We start from the raw sequence: 18,832 nt of genomic DNA, 5'->3' as shown, positions 1-18,832 counted from the left end.
AGCCAGATCCCAAAACACCCCATGATCGTGCAGATCCTAATGGGAGCCAGATCCCAAAACACTCCACGATCGTGCAGATCCTAATGGGAGCCAGATCCTAAAACACCCCACGATCGTGCAGATCCTAATGGGAGCCAGATCCCAAAACACCCCATGATCGTGCAGATCCTAATGGGAGCCAGATCCCAAAACACCCCACGATCGTGCAGATCCTAATGGGAGCCAGATCCTAAAACACCCCACGATCGTGCAGATCCTAATGGGAGCCAGATCCCAAAACACCCCATGATCATGCAGATGCAATTGTAGTGGGAGCCATATCCTAAAACACATCATGATCATTGTTAGAAACAAGCTGCTTCTTCTGAAAGTCAGATAACAAAGAAATTTTACTGAGAAAGTCCAGAGGAACTGGTAGTTTCTGGCCAGAAGTTGGCTCTGCCCTTCTAATGGGAAGAGGGAAAATTAGGCACAGAAGCAGACAAACTTTATGCTGTTACTTCTTCACCCTCCCCCCCCTCCAGCCAATGAATGGGTCAATTCCCCCCAGAGTGACATCATTTCTCACATTCAGTTCCTAAACGAGTTCCCCCTCCTTCTTCATGCATCCCATGTTCTGTTAAGGAAGTTGTAATTCCATGCTGGGTGTGTCAGCTTATATGCATGAGGCTGATTAAGCAAGCCCCAGAAGAACAGCTTTTCCCAGTCACTTTTCACTAGTTTCTAGCCTAGAAATCTTTATCAAAAGTTTGAAGCCAAGTGAGTCTCTTCTTCTGAAATTTTACTGGTCAAAAATGCTTATCATCTTACATTGAGGCTTACAACGTTCTGAGGAAACTTATCTCCTCAGGGTTTTTGTTTTGTTTTGTTTTGTTTGGGGGGGGGGGAGAATTTCTTTGTTTTTTGTTTTTGAGGAATCTAAACTTAACCATTCTGTGGAAACTTAACTTTTGGTTGCCTCTCACAATTGCTCCCTTTATTTCTAGTAAGGATGATGTTTCCACATATTTTCCCCAAAGCCTTCCCCAATTTCCCTAACATCAGTCTGCACTCCTCTTTGAAGTGAGATCAATTCGATCATTAGGTCTTGATCCCAACAGACACTTCACCTGAAATGTAAACCCATCCCAATTTTTGTAGTGAGTCTTGTATCATTCTAGTCACCAATGGCATGGTACAGGGAAGACAAATATGTAAAAGTGTTAGACCCCTAATTGCATCATTATTAATTAGAACCAGGAACCTTCAAAACATGACAACCAATGAATGTTAAAAGGGGAATCCCAAGTTTGAATTGGAGCATGAGAAAGTTTCCTGATACGACACCCTTGACTGCTTTTCTGCTGTCATCAATGTTCATACGACCATTTGATAAATTTAGCTTCCCACATACCCAACCTTCTTCAGCTCACACTTGTTACTCTGCAAGTGCCCTATGGGGGAGTACCCCTTCCCTAGTCTGAGTGGTTTTGCTAGCCAATAAACCTAAGGCTCTTGTCTTCTGATTTGTGATGATTTTTACAGCAGCTTGAAGTCTAATCAACCTGTGAAGGTGGTAGATTGGCATTCTAGAAGCCCAACTCTCATCCAGAGCCCAAGGGGCTGGTCTACAATTTCACACAAAACTTTCTGGGGGCTGAGTATCCCCCCACTTATTAGCATCACCAGTGTTGGTCAAGGATGTGTCAATAGCCCTTTTCTTTATGTCTAAATCAACATACCCGCTCAATCCCAGATGATCTCCCTCCTCATCAGGCAGGAAGAAGAATTTAGGGCTAACCAGTCCGATGTAAACAACTGCCTATCCAACTGGCAGGCAAGTGAGTATAAGCCATTAGCCCCCAAATCCAATAAGGGCCCCTTCGTGCTGGCTGTTCACGTGCAAATATTGTAGAAGTGTTCCTCCCAACTGGGTAATTCTGTCTTGGAGTCCTAGGGGCCCACCTTCCATAGTATAAGCTCCATTCTGCAGTATTCACACAGCCATAGCTGCTGTTCACTCTTCCAGTCACAACTTTGGACAATAGGACTTGATATCATACTTTCCCTACTCCAATACTCCTGAAAATACTTTCCTCTCAGTGAGTTGTTCTTCCAATGACATTCTATAAATTAATATGGGCGAGTAATCGCACCGTCCTTTTTATTTTATCCACAACATCTTGCCAAATAAGTCAAATCCCCCGACAGTAGAGTGCTCAATAATTCCTCAGAGGTACAGCATGAACTACTGAGAAGAATTGTTCCCCCCAAACCTGCTCCTTAATTACCAGGTGCTACCATTTGATTGGACATGAGTCTGACTCGAATCTCTTCTATCTCTACTGTAGTTGTTGAGGACAATGATTAAATGTGGAATCCAGAAAGCCTGTGAAAAGGTTTAAGGGGAATCTTTCCCTTTAAGGAGTGGCTCGGCTCCCCAAAGCCCCCCATTCCTCTCTCTGCCAGAGCTGTCGATCCCAGCCCCCACAGACGTGAATCCCAGCCCACTAGAGAAAATAAAGGAGTGCTTTGGTAATCTTTATCTGCCTCTCTGAGCAGAGCTGACAAAGTCCAAGAAAGATCGACATAACCCAGAGAAGTCAGTGATATCTGTCTGCAGGTCATAAAACAAATTTACTGACACAGATGTTGCTTGGGAAAGAATGTACGCTTTTATTTTATAACCTTTTGTTATTTACAAAACTTTTATATACTTTGTATTGGGAATGGAATGGAAAGAGAGGTTCGGGGATCTTCACTACACCTGCCTCTCTGTTTCCTCCTATCATTGTCTCTCACATGACACGATCTATTGTGATGCCCAGAATGAGATCCCCAGCAGCTACTGTAGCAGGTGGCTCCCACAACACCCATTATTGGTGTAGTTTGTATTTTTGCACTGTAAATGCAACTACATTTCCTCTCCCCCAACCACTCTCCCTCTCCAGTTTGATTCAGGCAATATATGCCTCTTACTGGGTCTGTCAAATGCCATGTACATTTCTCAGCCTGAGACCAGAATCCAGTAGCATTATGTACCTCGGAATGGTTCCTGGGAATCCAGGCCGGACTCCAAGGTACTGGCACCCAAGGCCATCTCTCAGATTGTCGTGGACCTCCACAAATCCAGCAATTGGTCACACTAAAACTTTTGGCAAAGGCTCCCATCACTTGTAGATATTTATTCTCCCCTGCTCCCCAAAATTGGAATCTTGGAATTGGTGTTCTTTCATTAAAGGTCGGGAGATAAATTAGAAAGGCAGGGATGAGGGTAATTGCCACCCTGAGGGCCATGGAAAGGCTTGATTATCTGAAATCACCCACCCTTCTACAGTGGCACCTGGTCTCTGTCTATATAACTTCCAGAACCAAGGATGGTCTCGGACCTCTACACAAATAAGCCTAAAGGAAGAGGGATCTGGGAAAGGTCCCTGCGATTCCCAGCAAACTACCTTCAGGGGAATTCTGTTTCCATTGAGGTTCATCTGATCACAATGCACCCACTTCATCTCCCAGTCTACTCCCAAACACCAAGGGTCAAACAACCAAGCTATGAGTCTCTGGTACCGTTGGACCGGAGTCCAGTCAGGATCATCATCACGCGTGAGAGACATGAGGCAAGAGAATACTTTACAGGGTTAAAAGTCCCGCTGGTGACCTCGGTTTCTTGACCTTGTACCTTGGAGCAATCAGTCCAACTGTGTTCAGTAGTTCTTAGGGCAGTTGCAGCAATGAGGAGAATCCGGAATGGCCCTCCCCAGCTGGGATGCAGCTTTTCTCCCTTCGGGAACTTTAGCGGGGCCCAATCCCCTGGCTTGAAAGGATGGACCACGAAATCAAGAGGTGGAGTCTGAGCCAGGAGTCCTTTCCATCAGAGTTCTGAAAGGGAAGTGGACACTACCAGGATAGAGTCTCTCGGGCTCCTGTCCTTTGTCTGAAATGTTGGTATCTCCTCTTCCCTCCCAGGATAAGGCATTCCATAAAAAACCTCAAAGGGTGACATGCCTAGGTCTCTCCTAGGAGCCATCCTAATCCTAAAAAGGGCTGATGGCAACCACTTAGTCCACTACACACTTCTCTGTAATCTGCTCTGCTATGATGTAAACCACTACTCATCCAAATTCGCTAAGAAACGCCTGAAATAATGCCTGGGTTCCCCAGTGACCACTTCTATGTAAAACTCCCAGCAGTTCCCTGGTCGTTCCTTTGCTTATCATTTTCCCACCCCTCTGAGAGTACCTACCAGTCTTTATATCGTTAATGGCTCCAAGTTTCAAAGCTCCTCTGTTTCCTTCGGACTGAAGACAGGTACAGTCTTGGGATGGTCAAGTTGTGGAACTGTAAACTAACATAATATGGATTACTGCTATTTCTTCTGGCAGTAGGAAATTCTCTAGCACAAGCCTAATTAATTTGCCAGGAGGAAAATCCTTCCCATTACACTTTATAAGACCCCATTCCTTCTAAGTCTTTCCAAAGGTATGCACTACCCCTTATGCATTTTTGGAATCTGTGTAGATAGTTCCCTCTGTTCCACTTATCACTTCAAGGCCTCATTTAAGGCATATTGTTGACAGGTCCGTGCCAACCAGGATCAGGTCTACTGCAGGGACCTAGACTCCAACACAAGACCAATCTGTCTCATTTCTAATTGCATAGCCATTCCTCCTTTTTCCCTGGAGCTTTCTCGAGGAGCCATCTACGAAAAAATGCTCTCTTATTTCAAAAAGAGTATCAAGACTGATCTAACTTTGGTTTGGAGGTCTGTCACATTTAGACAGTGGGGTTCAGTTTCCCTCTGATCTGATTCCCTTTTGGGAAGGATGGTGGCCAGAGTCACACAATTCTTGGTACTTAAAGCAAAGTCATCTATTCTTTTTTCTAATAATAATGATTGATATTTTTAATTTCATGAATCAGTCAGCCAATGACTTCTTCTTTGGTTCTGAATATCCCTAACTTGATGCAGGTCACTCACTACCAATTCCCCCCCAAATTATTCGGCTTTCTTGCAACAAGGAAGCAATCCAGAAAATTGTTTGTACACATCCCCTTGAGATCACCCCGAGTATGTTAGACACCAAGGCAACTGGCTGCCTCTGTGTAGCCCAAGATTGAGTCAAAATCCCCAAGGCAGTCCCTTTTTTTTAGCTTAAGATATAGATGCAAAGGTTTTTCAAATGTAAGTAAAGCCAACACTGGGGATGTAATGAGAGCACAATTCCCTCTTTAATTACAGGCAAAGATTGAAGATTAAGTTCTTAAATTCCAGTACTTGAGCATATTAAAGCACTTGGTCAGGACTTGGGGCTGGTAAAATGACCCAGTAGCTTTCTCCCCCCTTTTAAACATTCTTATTACAGCCATTCAAATTCTTAAACTAATTAACATCTAGATTACTTTTCTAAGAACCCAGCTGACAAAAATTTGAATAACATGGCCAAACTGACCAAATTTAGCAGTGCAAGAAGATTTAGAAACAAAACAATATGATAAACAATGCCATCTATTTTAAACTTGAAAGAGAACTCATTGTGGAACCAAACCCATAGAACCTTAGGTGGCTTCCATTCTGGTGAATGTATTTAAGGCTTATCTTACCTAGAAAGTCATTCTGCTCTTCTCCTTGGATTTTGCATACCAATCAAGTCCAATTCCTAGAGTTATCAAATGGGAAGAGACTTCAACTAATTAAAGAAATCATAAAAACAATTAGCATTCCTATAGAATTTACTCAAAACCAGGCACTGTGTGAAGTGCTTTACAATTCTGGGATCCTCAGGACCATCCTGGGAGGTGAGGGCGATTATTATCCTCTTACAGGAAAGTAAGCCTTGCTAAAGAGACATAGGGATATTTGGTTCCCAGTCACACAGATAATACATTTCAAATCATATCAAATCCAGATTGGTAATTGCTCATGGAAACAGATTACAGTTTCCAGGTCCCAGTACTCTAAGCTCTTTAAAAGACAAAAAAAAAAAGATCATTGTCCATAAGTCCTATTTCCATTTTATTAAAGACGAGTGGAGACAATTCCCTCTCCCTATAGTCTTTTCTCATACTTCCTTAAAGAGCTGGATTCATTCTCAAGGCCCTGCCTCCTTCACTTTTCCTTGAGCCTTTCCAGATCAGGAAGTAGCCGAAGGATTCAGCCAATGCAGAGAAATGCTTAGAAAAGTGTAGTTTTACAGTTTGAATTCACTGGGCAGCTTAAAGGGTGCTGGGCCAAGGGTTACAAGCTATCATTTTGAGAATTTCCTACTAGAAGATTCCAGAAGAAAGACTGCTTTGCTCAAGAAGTTCTGCTGGCGCATGTGGCAGATGTTCCTGGACAGGGAAACCTTTGAGAGCTGCACAGTGGGAGGGAATTAAACAGTTCTCAGAACAGTGTAAGGAAGCATCTGAGATCTTATCATCACAGATCACAATGACATAGATACACACATACATAATCACACACACGCACACGCATATGTTCTGCCACATCCAATATTTGTAAAGTGTTGGGTGTAATAGAGGTTTCCTCCAGATTCTGCTGAACGTTGGGTGCACACAGTTCCCCCGGCCTTTATCTGAACTTAGTCTTGAGACTAAAGCAGGTTCAAGGCTGAAACTGAAAAGTCTTTTCCTTTGCAATCTCTAGCTCTTCCCTGAAGGGGGAGGAAACCTCTGCAGGGTAAACTGAAGGTCAGGCTAGATCCTGAGGATGCACAATACTAGCCCCACTAATTCAGTTACTGATCTGCTGCTGGTCTTTGCCATCTTATTTCCATCAGCCTTTACCGATGGCATCCATAATCCAAAAGGACAAAAGAAGGGCTGCATTCAGGAAACTGTCACACTGATTTAGGGCATAACTCAGAAAAAATCACACACGTGAGGTAACTTGGCAGCCTCACAAACTTCCTGCCGCAGTTAATCTAAGAGTAATACTAGTAGATCATAATTTCTCTGTAAATAAGACCAAAATAAATTAAATGGGGGGGGGGGTAGAAGGAAGAAGAAGAGTAAGGGGGAAAATGGGGAGGAGGAGGAGGAAGAGGGGGAGGAGGAGGAGGAGGGGAGGAGGAGGAGAAAGAGGACGGGAGGAGGAGGGGGAGGGGGAAGAGGGGGAGGGGAAGAGGGAGAGGGGGGAGGGGGAGGAGGGGAAGGGGGAGGAGCAGCTGTGGGGGGCACGGTCAGGGTCAGTATCAGGGCAGAGGGGGTTACCTCTTGGGGGTTAAAGGCAGGCGTCCTCCCAGAGCCGGGGTAGGCTCAGAGGAGAGGTGCTCCCTCTTGGGAGGTCAAGGTTGGGGACATTCAGCCTGGCGACAGTCAAGGAAAAACTCGGCCAGGAAGGAGAGGGAGAGGATCGCTGGTCTCGGGTCAGGGCCGGTGTCCGGATGGTGACCGGATGGTGACCAGCTCTCGACACCTCGGAGGGGGGCCTGGGGGCCGGGTGGGGGGGCGGCCTGGGGGGGACCAGAAAGGCCAGGACTCCAGGTACTCACTGTTGGGTGAGGCTGCACCTGACAGACGGACGGATGGGCGTCTGCAGATGGGCGGCCAGAAGGACACTGCCCACGGGAAGAAGTGGGGGAGAAGGCCCGGCCCTGACCCGCCTCACCTTGTCCCCTGGCCCTGCCCCCAAGCACAAGCTGTTCTCTTCCGCCCTCCCAGGGATGATCACGAGGACAATGCTTATCCTGACCCGACCGTGACCCAAAGTCACTTGGGGCACGAGGGGAGCTCCAGTCACGTGCCAGGGCGGAGCAGGCCCTGGCGGGAGAGGAGAGGCACGCGGCTGCCACGTCACTTCCTGGGGCTGGGGGCGGGGCGCTCCTGTGGGTAAAGACAGAAAGGAAGGAGATGTTCAGAGCGTGGCGCGGGAAGATACTGGGAACAGGGCCTTGGGGCAAGGGAGAGGGAGGTGGTCACTAGAGAGCTGTCCTCCGGCTCAGGTGACCAATTCCCCAGTTAGATCAATAACCCCGCCCCCTGCTCTCTGTCTCCACGGTTCCCACATTTCGCTGCTTTGGGACCCGCCCCATCCCGCCAGCCCTGGGGAGCGGGGAGGGTGAGGACCCCCCAGGGACAGCCGGGTCTCAGTCCTCGGGGCGGTGCCACAAAAGCACAAGCCGCTGGGGACGCTGACCCAGGCGGCTGCCTCAGCGGGGGCCCTGGGGGGGGGGCTGCGTCTGTGCCCCGGGAGCCCCTCAGGGACAGGTGCAAGGTGTTCCACTTCCCAGCGCATCCCTCGGGGCAGTGAGCAGCGCACCCAGAGCACCCAAGCAATGCCCCAGACCCACGTGGGCCCTTCCCTCCGGCCAGACTTCCTCCTCAGCCTTGGGGGAAACGAGCCCCACAAAGGACATGCTCCGGGGGCTCTGCAAGCACCCCTCCCGCCTCTCAACCTCGAATGGCTCCTGCCACACACAGCGGTGAGGCAGAAGGCTCCCCCTGTCCACTTCCAAGGAGACTCCGGTGCCAAAAGTCCCCCCCCACCGTGCCCGTGAGTCACGGACTGATCCCGCCTCGCTGAGGAGGCTTTCTTGATCGGTCCAGAGGGACTTCTCAGGGCTACAGATCCCGGTTCCCATGTGGCTCCATCCCGGGAGAACCCGCTGTTCCCCTGTCCGCGTTGTCCTGTGCTCTGTTTGCTCAGGAAACTCAACGGAACGTTTGCCGCCATTCCAGGGTTGCTGAATGCAATATGCAACACGCAGAATCCTTCAGTCTTCTCAGACTGCAGGACGGCCGCCTCCACTTCCTCGGCTGCCCAATAGTTCTTTCCTCCCGGGAGCCTCACTTTCCTTAAACCGCCCGTTCAGACAATTGTCCTGTTCTGTCATTACCACCTCCTCAGGGTGCCCTGCATGCAGTGCCTCTTTACTCACAAATCCTCCTCCTTTCTCCCCTGGGCCATTTCTAGCCTCCCCACGGGTTTCACATGTCCCATGGTTCTTCTCTGATCCATTATTAACTCAGCAGCCAAAAGGATGTTCTAATCCCTTGATCAATTAACCTGCTCAGGAAATGCCTGGGGCTTCCCAATCTAACTACGGTGTCCTACAGACCCCTCTGTTTGGCACTGAGAGCTTTTTCAAACCTGGCCGTATCTTAGCTTCATAGCCTTAGTACATACTAATTGATCAGTCATCAGTTATCAAGCCTCTAAAGTACGCCAGGCAAAGTGCTCAGCCCTGCAGTTCCAAAAAAGTTTCTTCCCTCAAGGAGCTTCCGTTCTAAGGGGCAGACCACCAAGCGATCCGTTCAGACAGACTTCGTACAGAATAAACAGGAAGAATTAACCAAGTGAAGGCTCTGGAATTTAGAGGGCTTAGGAAAGACTTCTCATAAAAGATGCGATTTTACTTGGCAGGGAATCAGATGAGAAAAAAGAGCTTTGCAAGCAGGGGGGACACCCAGAGAAAACGCGAGAAGCGGAGAGATGGCGCGTCCTGTATGTGGGATCACCGGGGTGCCAATGTCACTGTTTGAATGGCTGAGGTGCAAGCAGCCTGGAGAGACAGGAGGGGGCCATTTCCTCTCAGGAGCTGTCTTCAGCAAGATGTAGCTGCTTCCTCTTCCTCACACAGGATACTTCATTAGCCATCTACTTGGCCTATCTCCCATGACTCCTACAAAGCAGGCACCTAATAAATGCTCCCTAACCAAGTAACTGACCTTCAGGTATTGCCCTTCACGCTTTTTCATTGACATGTGGTTTCTGTAGATTTTGAAATATTTAGGCTTGAGATCAATAAATCCATTCAAGAAACTCCCAAATCTCCTCTGTACATCGGGGATAAACACAGGCTCCAATCGTTGCCTTTTAAAGCCCTTGACATTTATCCTACTTTTAAATTTTTATTCTATACTGTTCTCTTTCCTGTGTCTTCTTGTAATTATCTGCTTATTTTGTGCTTCACGTGACTCTTAATTTCTAGAAATCCCCCATGACAGGCACAACATGCCTGGCACATAGTAGGATATCAATACATATTTACTAAATTGAATTAAATTGACAGTAGGTGCATAATAAAACTTGTTGACCAAGCACTTGCCTTTAAGGAACATTACACATCTTCTTTCACTGACATCTGGTGTTCAAACAGGATACTGCAATGTACTTTGAAATTTCAGACAAGGAAAAATACTTCAAAAGTCCTCATTTAAGGACATCCCATAATATCACTTCACGGTTACTTGAAGGCTACTACCTCATGTCCTTCTCCTAATATTACAGAGTCTAATTTTATTTATTTTAACCTGTAGGACAATGTACTTCAACTTAAGGGGAAACAAAGGCTGATAAATGAAGTCCTGAATTTGTGACAGGAAGTAGGTAATGAATTCCTTCATGGTAAGTAAGAAATGAGGCCAAATCATCAGTATCAAAATTACCCATGAAACTCTTCATGATCATCTGATATAGGACAATAACTCATGACTGTAGAGACACCACTGATTCGCTTTCACCCTCATTTTCACCTTCATTCAACAAAATATCGATACCTCACAAGAGCTATATTCAGAGAATATAAATGCAAAAAAAAGCAATTTGTCTTAATTGTAATTGAAAGTACTTCAGGAACGTCTTATCAAATCTTAGTGAGACTTGGAGCCAGGCAAGTAATACTGGCTTTGCTGAGCAGAGTTAGTAAATTAAAAAGAAAACCCTGGGAGTTTACAAAAGCAGGCATTAAGTGTGGCCACGGCTGTAGTCATTGTCCTAAGTAGTAGAGCTGGGATTGCAGTCTAACTCCTCTACTTCCAGATGCTAAATGATGTTTGCCATCTGTCTTCCACTGTTATATTTCGTCATGTCTCTATCTCTCCTTCCCTTGTGAGTTGTCTCTCACAATTCTTCCCTTTATTTCTAGTAAGCATTGTGCTTCCACACATTTTTTTCCCAATGCCTTTCTCAAATGTCCATAGCATTAGTTTGCACTCCTCTTCGATGAGAGATGAATCAGTCCATTAGTTCTTTTCAGCATGATCCCAACAGACCCTTCCCCTGAAATGTGAACCAATCCCAATTTTTGTAGTGAGTCTTGTATCATGCCAATCATCAATGGCATCATACAACCAATGAATGTTAACAGGGGAATTCCAAGTTTGCTTTGGAGCATGAGAAAGTTTCCTGATATTCCATTTTATAGCCTTGACCCATTTTTCTGCCATTATCAATTTTCATACAGTCATTTGATACATTTAAGCTTCCCACATACCCCACCTCCTTCAGCTCACCTGGAAGTGCCCTATGTGGGAGTACCCCTTTCCTAGTCTGAGTAGCCTTGCTAGCCAATAAATCTAAGGTCCTTATCTTCTGATTTGTGATGATTTCTACAGCAGCTTGAAGTCCAATCAACCTATGAAGGTGGTAGATTGGCATTCTAGAACCCCAACTCCCATCCTGAGCCCAAGGGGCTGGTCCATAATTTTGCATGAACCTTTCTAAGGGCTGAGTATCCCCCTACCTTTTAGCATCACCAATGTTGGTCAAGAATGTGTCAGTACTCCTTTACTTCATGTCTAAATCGTCACACCAGCGTATTCCCAAATGATCTCCCTCCTCATCAGTCAGGAAGAAGAATTTAGGTTTAACCAGCCCAATGAAAACAACTGCCTATCCGACTGGTAGACAAGTGAGTATAACCCATTAACCCACAAATCCAGTAAGGACCCGTTAATGCTGAGTGTTCACATGTAAATGTTGTAGAAGCGGTCCTCCCAACTGGGTAATTCTCTGTGTCTTGGAGTCCTAGGGCCTACTTCCTTCAATAGTTCCATTCTGCAGTATTTACACTGCCATAACTGCCGTTCACTCTTCCAGTCACACAACTTGCGTGCAACAGGACTTGATGCCATATTTTCCCTACTTCAATATTCCTGAAAATACTTTCCTCCCTGGGAGTTGTTCTACCCACCCCACTCTATGAATGAATATGGACTATTATTCACACCATCCTTTTTATTTTGTGCCAAACTAATCAAATCTCCCAACAGTAGAGCGCTTATTAATTCCTCAGAGGTAATGCACGAACTACTGAGAAGTGTTCCCCCAAAACCTCCCTTAATTATCAGGAGCCAGGTGCTAGTACTTAGTTCAACATGAGTCTGACTCCAGTCTCTTCTATCCCTACTGTTGTTGAGGACCATGCTTAAATGTGGAATCCAGAAAGCCTTTGAAAAGTTCAAGGAAACAGCCTCCATATCCCAAATAAAGGAATGTTTTGGTGATCTTTCTCTAACTCTGAGCAGAGCTAACAAAGTTCAAGAAACATGAACATAAGCCAGAGAAGTCCGTGAGATCTGTCATGAAACAAAGTTACTGACAAAGATGTTGCTTGTGAAAGAATGTATGCTTTGGTTTTATAATCTTGCTGTATTAAAAAAACCCACAAACTTTTATATATTCTGTATTGGGAATGGAATAGAGAGGTTCAGAGAAACAATGCTCAGTGCCCACCTTCCATCCCTCTGATGTAATAATTCTTTTGCCCTTCTTCATAGGATGCAATAGAGTCTCTTCTCTTTTTTTCTTCTCCAGTACAATCTTTTTTTTTTTTCTTTTTTTTTTTTTGGTCACCCTGCCAGAGCAGTTTTTACCACCAATGCATGGTTTCCCAAGAAGAAATCAGCTTGGTGTTTTTATTCTCCGCCAAAAACATATGAAGGACCATAATCTTTCATGTGAGCCTTCAGGCAATTAATAAAGCAGATATAGGAGAACCTTTATTTTTGCCTGGTGAAAAATGCCAAGTACAAAGAATCTGAACTTGCTCATGGTGTCTGGCATATATAGCTCATGCACTTAATGCATGATTGTCTGATACAGCTTCTCTGGACACAGACCCTAGCATCTCCAAATTAAAAACAAACAAACAAACAAACACATCGTTTATCAGAGCAGGAAGCCAGGGAAGAGTATGAGGACCTGAGTGTCCTTCAGAAATCCACCAAGTTAGAGAGGTCCTGACATCCTGTAGGTGGCACTTTTTATGCCCTTGAGGGACTAGGAAGATTTATTGGGAAGAGGGGCCAATCCGGTTCCATTCAGTCGAGACATCTTTTTATGCTGCTTACCATATATGTGTCAGGCTCTGTGCTACAGAGGAAATAGGAAGAATTGTTGGGTAGTCCCTGCTCTCTCAAGGAGCTCACAGACTAACGGGAGAGTAACCAAACAGCCATGAAATGCAAGTCATATACAGGAAATATTGTAAAGAGGGCGCTAGAAATTTGCTGGAAAAGGGAAATGCTACTACAGATGGTGGGATTCAATTGAAACTTGAAGAAAGCTAGGGAAGTCAGAGGGCAGGAATGATAAAGGAGAATGATCTTGGCATGGGGCAGCCACTGAAAGAAAATGCTCAAATTAGAAAAGATTGAAGATCTTGTCCTAGGAACAACCAGGAGGCAGATGCTTCTGTACTGAAGAATTCATCTTAGAACTGAGGGAAAGTGTCTAAGGGGTAAGGAAGCCGGACAAGTGGGTGGGTAGTTTGTAAAAGGTTTGAATGCCAGAGAGGATTTTTAGTTTGGATCCTGAGTTGATAGGGAGCCCTGGATGATTGATTTTTTTCAGATGAGGGAGAGAGGCCACACGGTACAACTTATGTAGGCCACCTGTTAAGACTGTGTGGCACAGTCTGAAATGGGGATATACTGGAGGTCAAGACCTTAACCAATTTTAGCTCAATTCCTCATATATTTGAGAAATAGCATTACTATGTGAGAAACTTGCTAACAATTTCCCCTACTTACCTGTTTTCTTCTACTTTTGATTTTACAATTTTTGTGCCAATTTAATTTCATGTAATCAATATTATCGATTTTGTTTCCCTTGATGCTATTTTTGGTTTTGTCATAAGGTCTTCCCTTATCCATAGGTCAAACAGGTACATTTTTCTTTGCCCCCATGATTAGCCAATGGTAACACGGTTTATGTCAAAATCAGGTTACCATTTTGACCTAATCATGGTGTGTGGAATGAAAAGATAAAGTGGAGAACTTGCAGGAATGTTTAGATTCTTTTTCTGTATTTTTATCTTATTATTATTATTTCTATGTCTCTGTGACCTACATAAGTATGGTGTGTGCTAGCCAATATTTACTTAAACTTTAGATACATTTACTCAACCAGAGATGATGACGGTTTGTCCTTGTTCAAGGTTATCAATCTTTAGATTATTAAATGCCATCAGCTCAGCAATCTGAAGTTTGAAGGTCTGATGGATGATTCCTTTCAGAATCAGGGAAACTGAAAATGTTCTGTTCTAATTTGCTTTTGGCATCTATTTCTTAATGTTCCCCCAACCTGTAATGAAATTCTTTGTAACAGAAAGTATAAAAACTGTATATCTTTACTATTTCTTTAGCCCTTCTACCGTGAGCTTTCTCTCTTTCCCTCCTCATGGTGGAACTGCTCATTCTCATGAGAATTTATGAAGTAACAACCACTTTTCTGCTTTTTACTCTGAAAAGTCTCTGAGTAGTCATTTTTGGATAGGAGTTCTATCCCTCACAATGGTATAAGATGTGCCATGTAGATTTTTGCTCAGTTCTGCCAAACTGCTTTCCCATCTTCCCAACAATTTTTGTCAAATGATGAATCCTTAATGGTAATGCTTGGATGTTTAGGTGTACCAAACATTATATTGATGCGATGATTTCCTATAGTGTATTATTTACCTAATCGATACCACTAATCAACCCCTCTAGGTCTTAGCCATTATCAGATTGTGTTTATGATCCCTGCTTTGTATTGTATATTTCTTTCTTTTTTGCTGTGGCAATTGGAGGTTAAGTGACTTGCCCAGGGTCACACAGTTAGGAAGGGCTAAGTGTCTGAGACCACATTTGAACTCAGGTCCTCCTGACTTCAGGGCTGACTTCAGGCTCTATCCACTACTCCTCCTAGCTGCCCCGTTGTACTATATTTTAAAATCTAGTATTACTTCACTACATTCCTCCCTGTTATTAACTTGATTCCCTTTAAATGCCTTACCTTATGTTCTTCCCAAATGAATTTGATTATTATTTTTTCTACTTCTATAAGTCTTTGGTAGTTTAATTGCTATGGCACCAAATAAGTAAATGAACTTAGCTAGAATTATCACTTTTATAGGCTCAGCCTACCAATGAGCAAGTCATTTTTCCCCTGCTGAACAGATATGTCTTTATTTGTGTGAAGAGTGTTTTCTCGTTGCTTTCATGTAGTCCCTGGATTGCTCTTGGCAGGGAGATTCTTTAGTATTTTATAATGTTTGCTCTTGGTTTAAATGGAATTTCTCTTTCAGTCTCTTCCTCCCGGGTGTTATTGGTAGTTGAGAGAAATGCTGATCATTTATGTGAGTTTATTTTGTATTCTTAAACTTTGCTAAAGTTGTTCATTGTTTCCACTAACTTTTTTTAAAAATTGGATTCTCTAGTGTAATTTAATTATATACTTAGATATGATATGATGTATCTTATAATAATATCATTTGCAAAGACGGGTGTTTTTGTATCTTTGCTGACTTTTAATGTTCTTATTTGTTATAATTTTTTGTCTTCTGTCTATAGCTAGGATTTCTAGTACAATATGGAATAATTGTGGTGATCTTGCTCTTCCTTGCTTCAAACCTGATGTTATTCATAAGGCTTCAAGTTTATTCTTATAACATATAATACTTGACTAGGTTTTAATATATAATACTTATCATGGTTAAGAAGGGTTTTGTTGATTTCCTGTGCTTTCTAATATTTTTAATGGGAATACGGGCTGTATTTTGTTTACAATTGTTCGGCCTCTTTTGATATAATCTCACAGTTTTTCGTTGGTTTTGCTATTGACGTGGTCAGCTACACTGATAGGATTCTTAACATAAAAAACCCTCTATTCATAGTGTAGAAGTCCACAGGTCATAATGAATGTTCTCTGTGACCTACCACTGCAATCTCCTTTTGTAGTATTTGATTGCAGATGTTTCTTTGCTATTCATTAAGGAAAATATAATTTTCTTTCCCTTGTTTTGCTGTCTTTAGTTTAACTATCAAAACCATATTTTTGCTGTAAAAGAACTTTCCATATTTTATCAAAGAGTCTATCAAGAATTTGGATGAATTCTGTCTTAAATGTTGGCTGAATTCTATTATATATCCATCTAGTCCTTAGGATTACGTCACAAGTGAGTTTTGGGGAACTCATTTATGCCTTGTTCAGTATCTATTTTTGTGATGGGATTATTTTGGTAGTCCATTTCCTCTTATCTTCATATGCACAATTTATACTTTTATAACTATTCACCCATTTCCGTTAGATTTTCATTTTACTTCACTGTGAAAACTGATTGTGATCAGTTTTCACAGTGAAAACTGTGAACTGACTGTGTGTAACTGACTGTGAAAACTACTTCCTAATAATTAATTTCATCATCATTGGTTATGCAATCAATCACTCTTTTTGCTTTGAGACTGCTGATTTGTTTTTTTTTTCTTCTATTTTTTAAATGAAATAAGCAATACTTTATTTCATTGTTTAATAAAACTTACTCAGTTTATTTTATTATTTTTATGTTTTATGTTCAATGTTAATTATTTTTATCTTAGATTTTCAGGATTAGCATTTTAAAAAAAATTTAACTGGATATTTTAAATTATATGTTTTCTTTTCTTTTCTTTTCTTTCTTTTCTTTTTTTTTTTTTTTTTTTTTTTTTTTTGGAAATTTTAGGCCCTGTACCTTGATTTGCTCTATTTCTGTTTTATTGAAATAAACCTTTAAAGGAAGAAAAGTTCTGTAAGGACTGCTTTGATTACATTCTCCCATTTTGGTCATGTCATTTCATAGGTAGCATTCTCTGTAACGAAAATATCGATTGTTATCTGTGGTTTGCTCCTTGTCCCAGTAATTCTTCAGAATTAGACCATGGAGTTTTCAGTTAACAGTCATGGCTGCCCTAGACCTGATGTCACAGAGTCTCCTCCCCCACCCTCTTCCCTTGGCTCTCTCTTGTGGAAGACTAGCGCCGCCCTGTGGTGATGTCACAATGACCACCCCTCCCACCTTCTGTTAGTTCTCAGTCTTGTCTCCAGGGGAGGGCGTGTGGGGTCCAGAGCAGCTGGAGGTCTGCGTGCTCCTCACCCAGTTCCCTCTCCTTCAGCCTTTTTGCCCCTCCCCTCCATTGGGTCCATCTTACCACCATTTTCAAGGCTGACCAATCCTAAGGGTCCTACTAGTGCCTCAGTGTCTGTGAGGGTGGTAAGTGCCCCCTCTCCTGCTATTACTTCAGCCTCTCTATTTCTTCTCTCTTCACTTCCTTCCCACCCCAACCTTTTCATGAAGCTCCCCTCTCCCCACTTGATTTCTCTTAATGCTGAGCAGGATGTGTGTAAGAAGGGGCAAAAGGTCCTGGGAGTATCAGCACCTTGTGTGTGAGGGGGGGGGGGGGCTGCATTTGTAGGTGTGCGGGTACCTGCCTGTGCCTGACCGTGCCTGGGGCTTTTGGCCCCCCCAGGCTTTCTCTTGCCTCTTTTAAGTCCAGTAATTGGCCCCATTCTACCTGTCAGCCATAAGACTTTCACCTTCAGAAAGAAAGATGGTGGCGCTGGGGCTGGGGGAAAGGAATACAGGGCTGCAGTCACCTCAGGAGCCAGGGAGCAGTTCTCCCTGCGATGTGCCCCCTCAAAGTGCCCCCCACCCCACCCCGCCGTGTCCTGGAGGAAGGATTGTTTCTAGAGAAGAAGAGGAGGAGGAGAAAGAGGATGAAGAGGGAGGAGGGAGAAGCAGGAGGATGAAGAGGGAGGAGGGAGGAGAAGGATTAGGAGGAACAGGAGGAAGAGGAGGAGGAAAAACAGGTAGGAGGGAGAGGAGGGAGGAGAAGGGTTCAGTCCTTATGGCCTGTACAGCCTTGGCTCTTCTCTCTTTGATCCAATACAGGGACGCTGATTAATACCAGTGGCGGAGGTGCTGTTCCTGTCACAGACGCCAGCCCAGTCGTAACTGGACCAAGACCAGCAAGGGGACTCATGGAGGGGGACGTGCAACGGTTCACTTCCTCCATCCATACCGCCAGTGTCCCTGCTGGGCTCAGAGCACTGTATGAGGGGGGGCTGCTTCTTGATGTCACCCTAGTTATTGACGATCAGCAATTCCGGGCCCATAAAGTACTCCTTGCCACCCAGAGTGACTACTTCAAGAAAATGTTCACAGCTGAGAGCCAGGAGGGAGATCAGGACAATATTCCTTTGCATGGTCTGACTGCTACCGCCTTCAGCCATATTCTAAAATTCATGTATTATGGAACTATAGAACTGACTATGAATACAGTGTATGAAATCCTGCAGGCTGCCATCAACATTAAGCTTAAAGAAGTGGTGAAGTTCTGCTGCTCTTTTCTCCTATCCAGAATCTCCTTAGAAAATTCTGGAGAAATTTTGAAACTCTTAGATGATTTTGGTATAACCATGGAGGGAGCTAGAGAGAAGTTGTTTTCATGAACTTTCATGCACTTTCAACCATTTCTGTTAACTTTTAAAATAGTCTCTTCTCCTAGAAAATTTTTTTTGACTTTCATATCCTGTGTCTCACCTGTGATTTGCTTTCCCCCCCACAGGATAGAAAAATTGTTTTGAGATTACTCAAATTAAATTGACCTCTACTCATATTGTTATTTGTCTGTGCTTTCTTTACTATAGTGATACACAGTCTGTTCCTAAATTAAAACTTTCCTCTTTATTTGTTCTTAGAAATGAAGCTTCTGAAGTGAGAGTTGCTTATATTATTAACAAAATCAGAAAAAAAATTAGATTATTTTAGAAATCAGTTAAAAAATATGATCCTGCTAGGAACTACGGCATGTGATATCTTTTCAGGGGGGA

The 18,832-nt window shown here is 43.6% G+C and overlaps 1 protein-coding gene and 1 long non-coding RNA gene across 9 annotated transcripts; one reads left to right on the top strand and one right to left on the bottom strand.

The window, feature by feature from the left end:
- Positions 1–2,634: 2,634 nt before the first annotated feature.
- LOC141548457 (uncharacterized) lies at positions 2,635–7,858 on the bottom strand. Of its 3 annotated transcripts, none has more exons than XR_012483955.1 (4): positions 7,195–7,858; positions 5,584–5,669; positions 4,226–4,327; positions 2,635–3,861 (listed from the first exon to the last, which is right to left on the bottom strand). It is a non-coding gene; the product is annotated as an uncharacterized LOC141548457 (long non-coding RNA). The 3 variants fall into 3 exon arrangements; XR_012483957.1 differs by having other exon boundaries at positions 7,476–7,858; XR_012483956.1 differs by having other exon boundaries at positions 5,584–5,639; positions 7,195–7,854.
- A 6,500-nt stretch (positions 7,859–14,358) lies between these two features.
- LOC141549233 (kelch-like protein 15) lies at positions 14,359–18,616 on the top strand. 6 transcript variants are annotated; one of them, XM_074278666.1, is made up of 3 exons: positions 14,362–14,422; positions 15,273–15,323; positions 17,892–18,616. In XM_074278666.1, the coding sequence occupies exon 3, from the start codon at positions 17,981–17,983 to the stop codon at positions 18,449–18,451; it is 471 nt and encodes a 156-aa protein (XP_074134767.1). In that variant the 5' UTR covers positions 14,362–14,422; positions 15,273–15,323; positions 17,892–17,980; the 3' UTR covers positions 18,452–18,616. The 6 variants fall into 6 exon arrangements, with proteins under 6 accessions (XP_074134768.1, XP_074134767.1, XP_074134766.1 ...); XM_074278665.1 differs by having other exon boundaries at positions 14,367–14,594; XM_074278667.1 differs by lacking the exon at positions 15,273–15,323 and having other exon boundaries at positions 14,359–14,422.
- Positions 18,617–18,832: the final 216 nt, after the last annotated feature.

Source organism: Sminthopsis crassicaudata, chromosome X (genome assembly GCF_048593235.1).
Source record: "Sminthopsis crassicaudata isolate SCR6 chromosome X, ASM4859323v1, whole genome shotgun sequence".
Lineage (NCBI taxonomy): Eukaryota > Metazoa > Chordata > Mammalia > Dasyuromorphia > Dasyuridae > Sminthopsis > Sminthopsis crassicaudata.
The sequence above is the reverse complement of the archived record's forward strand: the minus strand, read 5'-3'. Positions and strand labels throughout refer to the sequence as shown.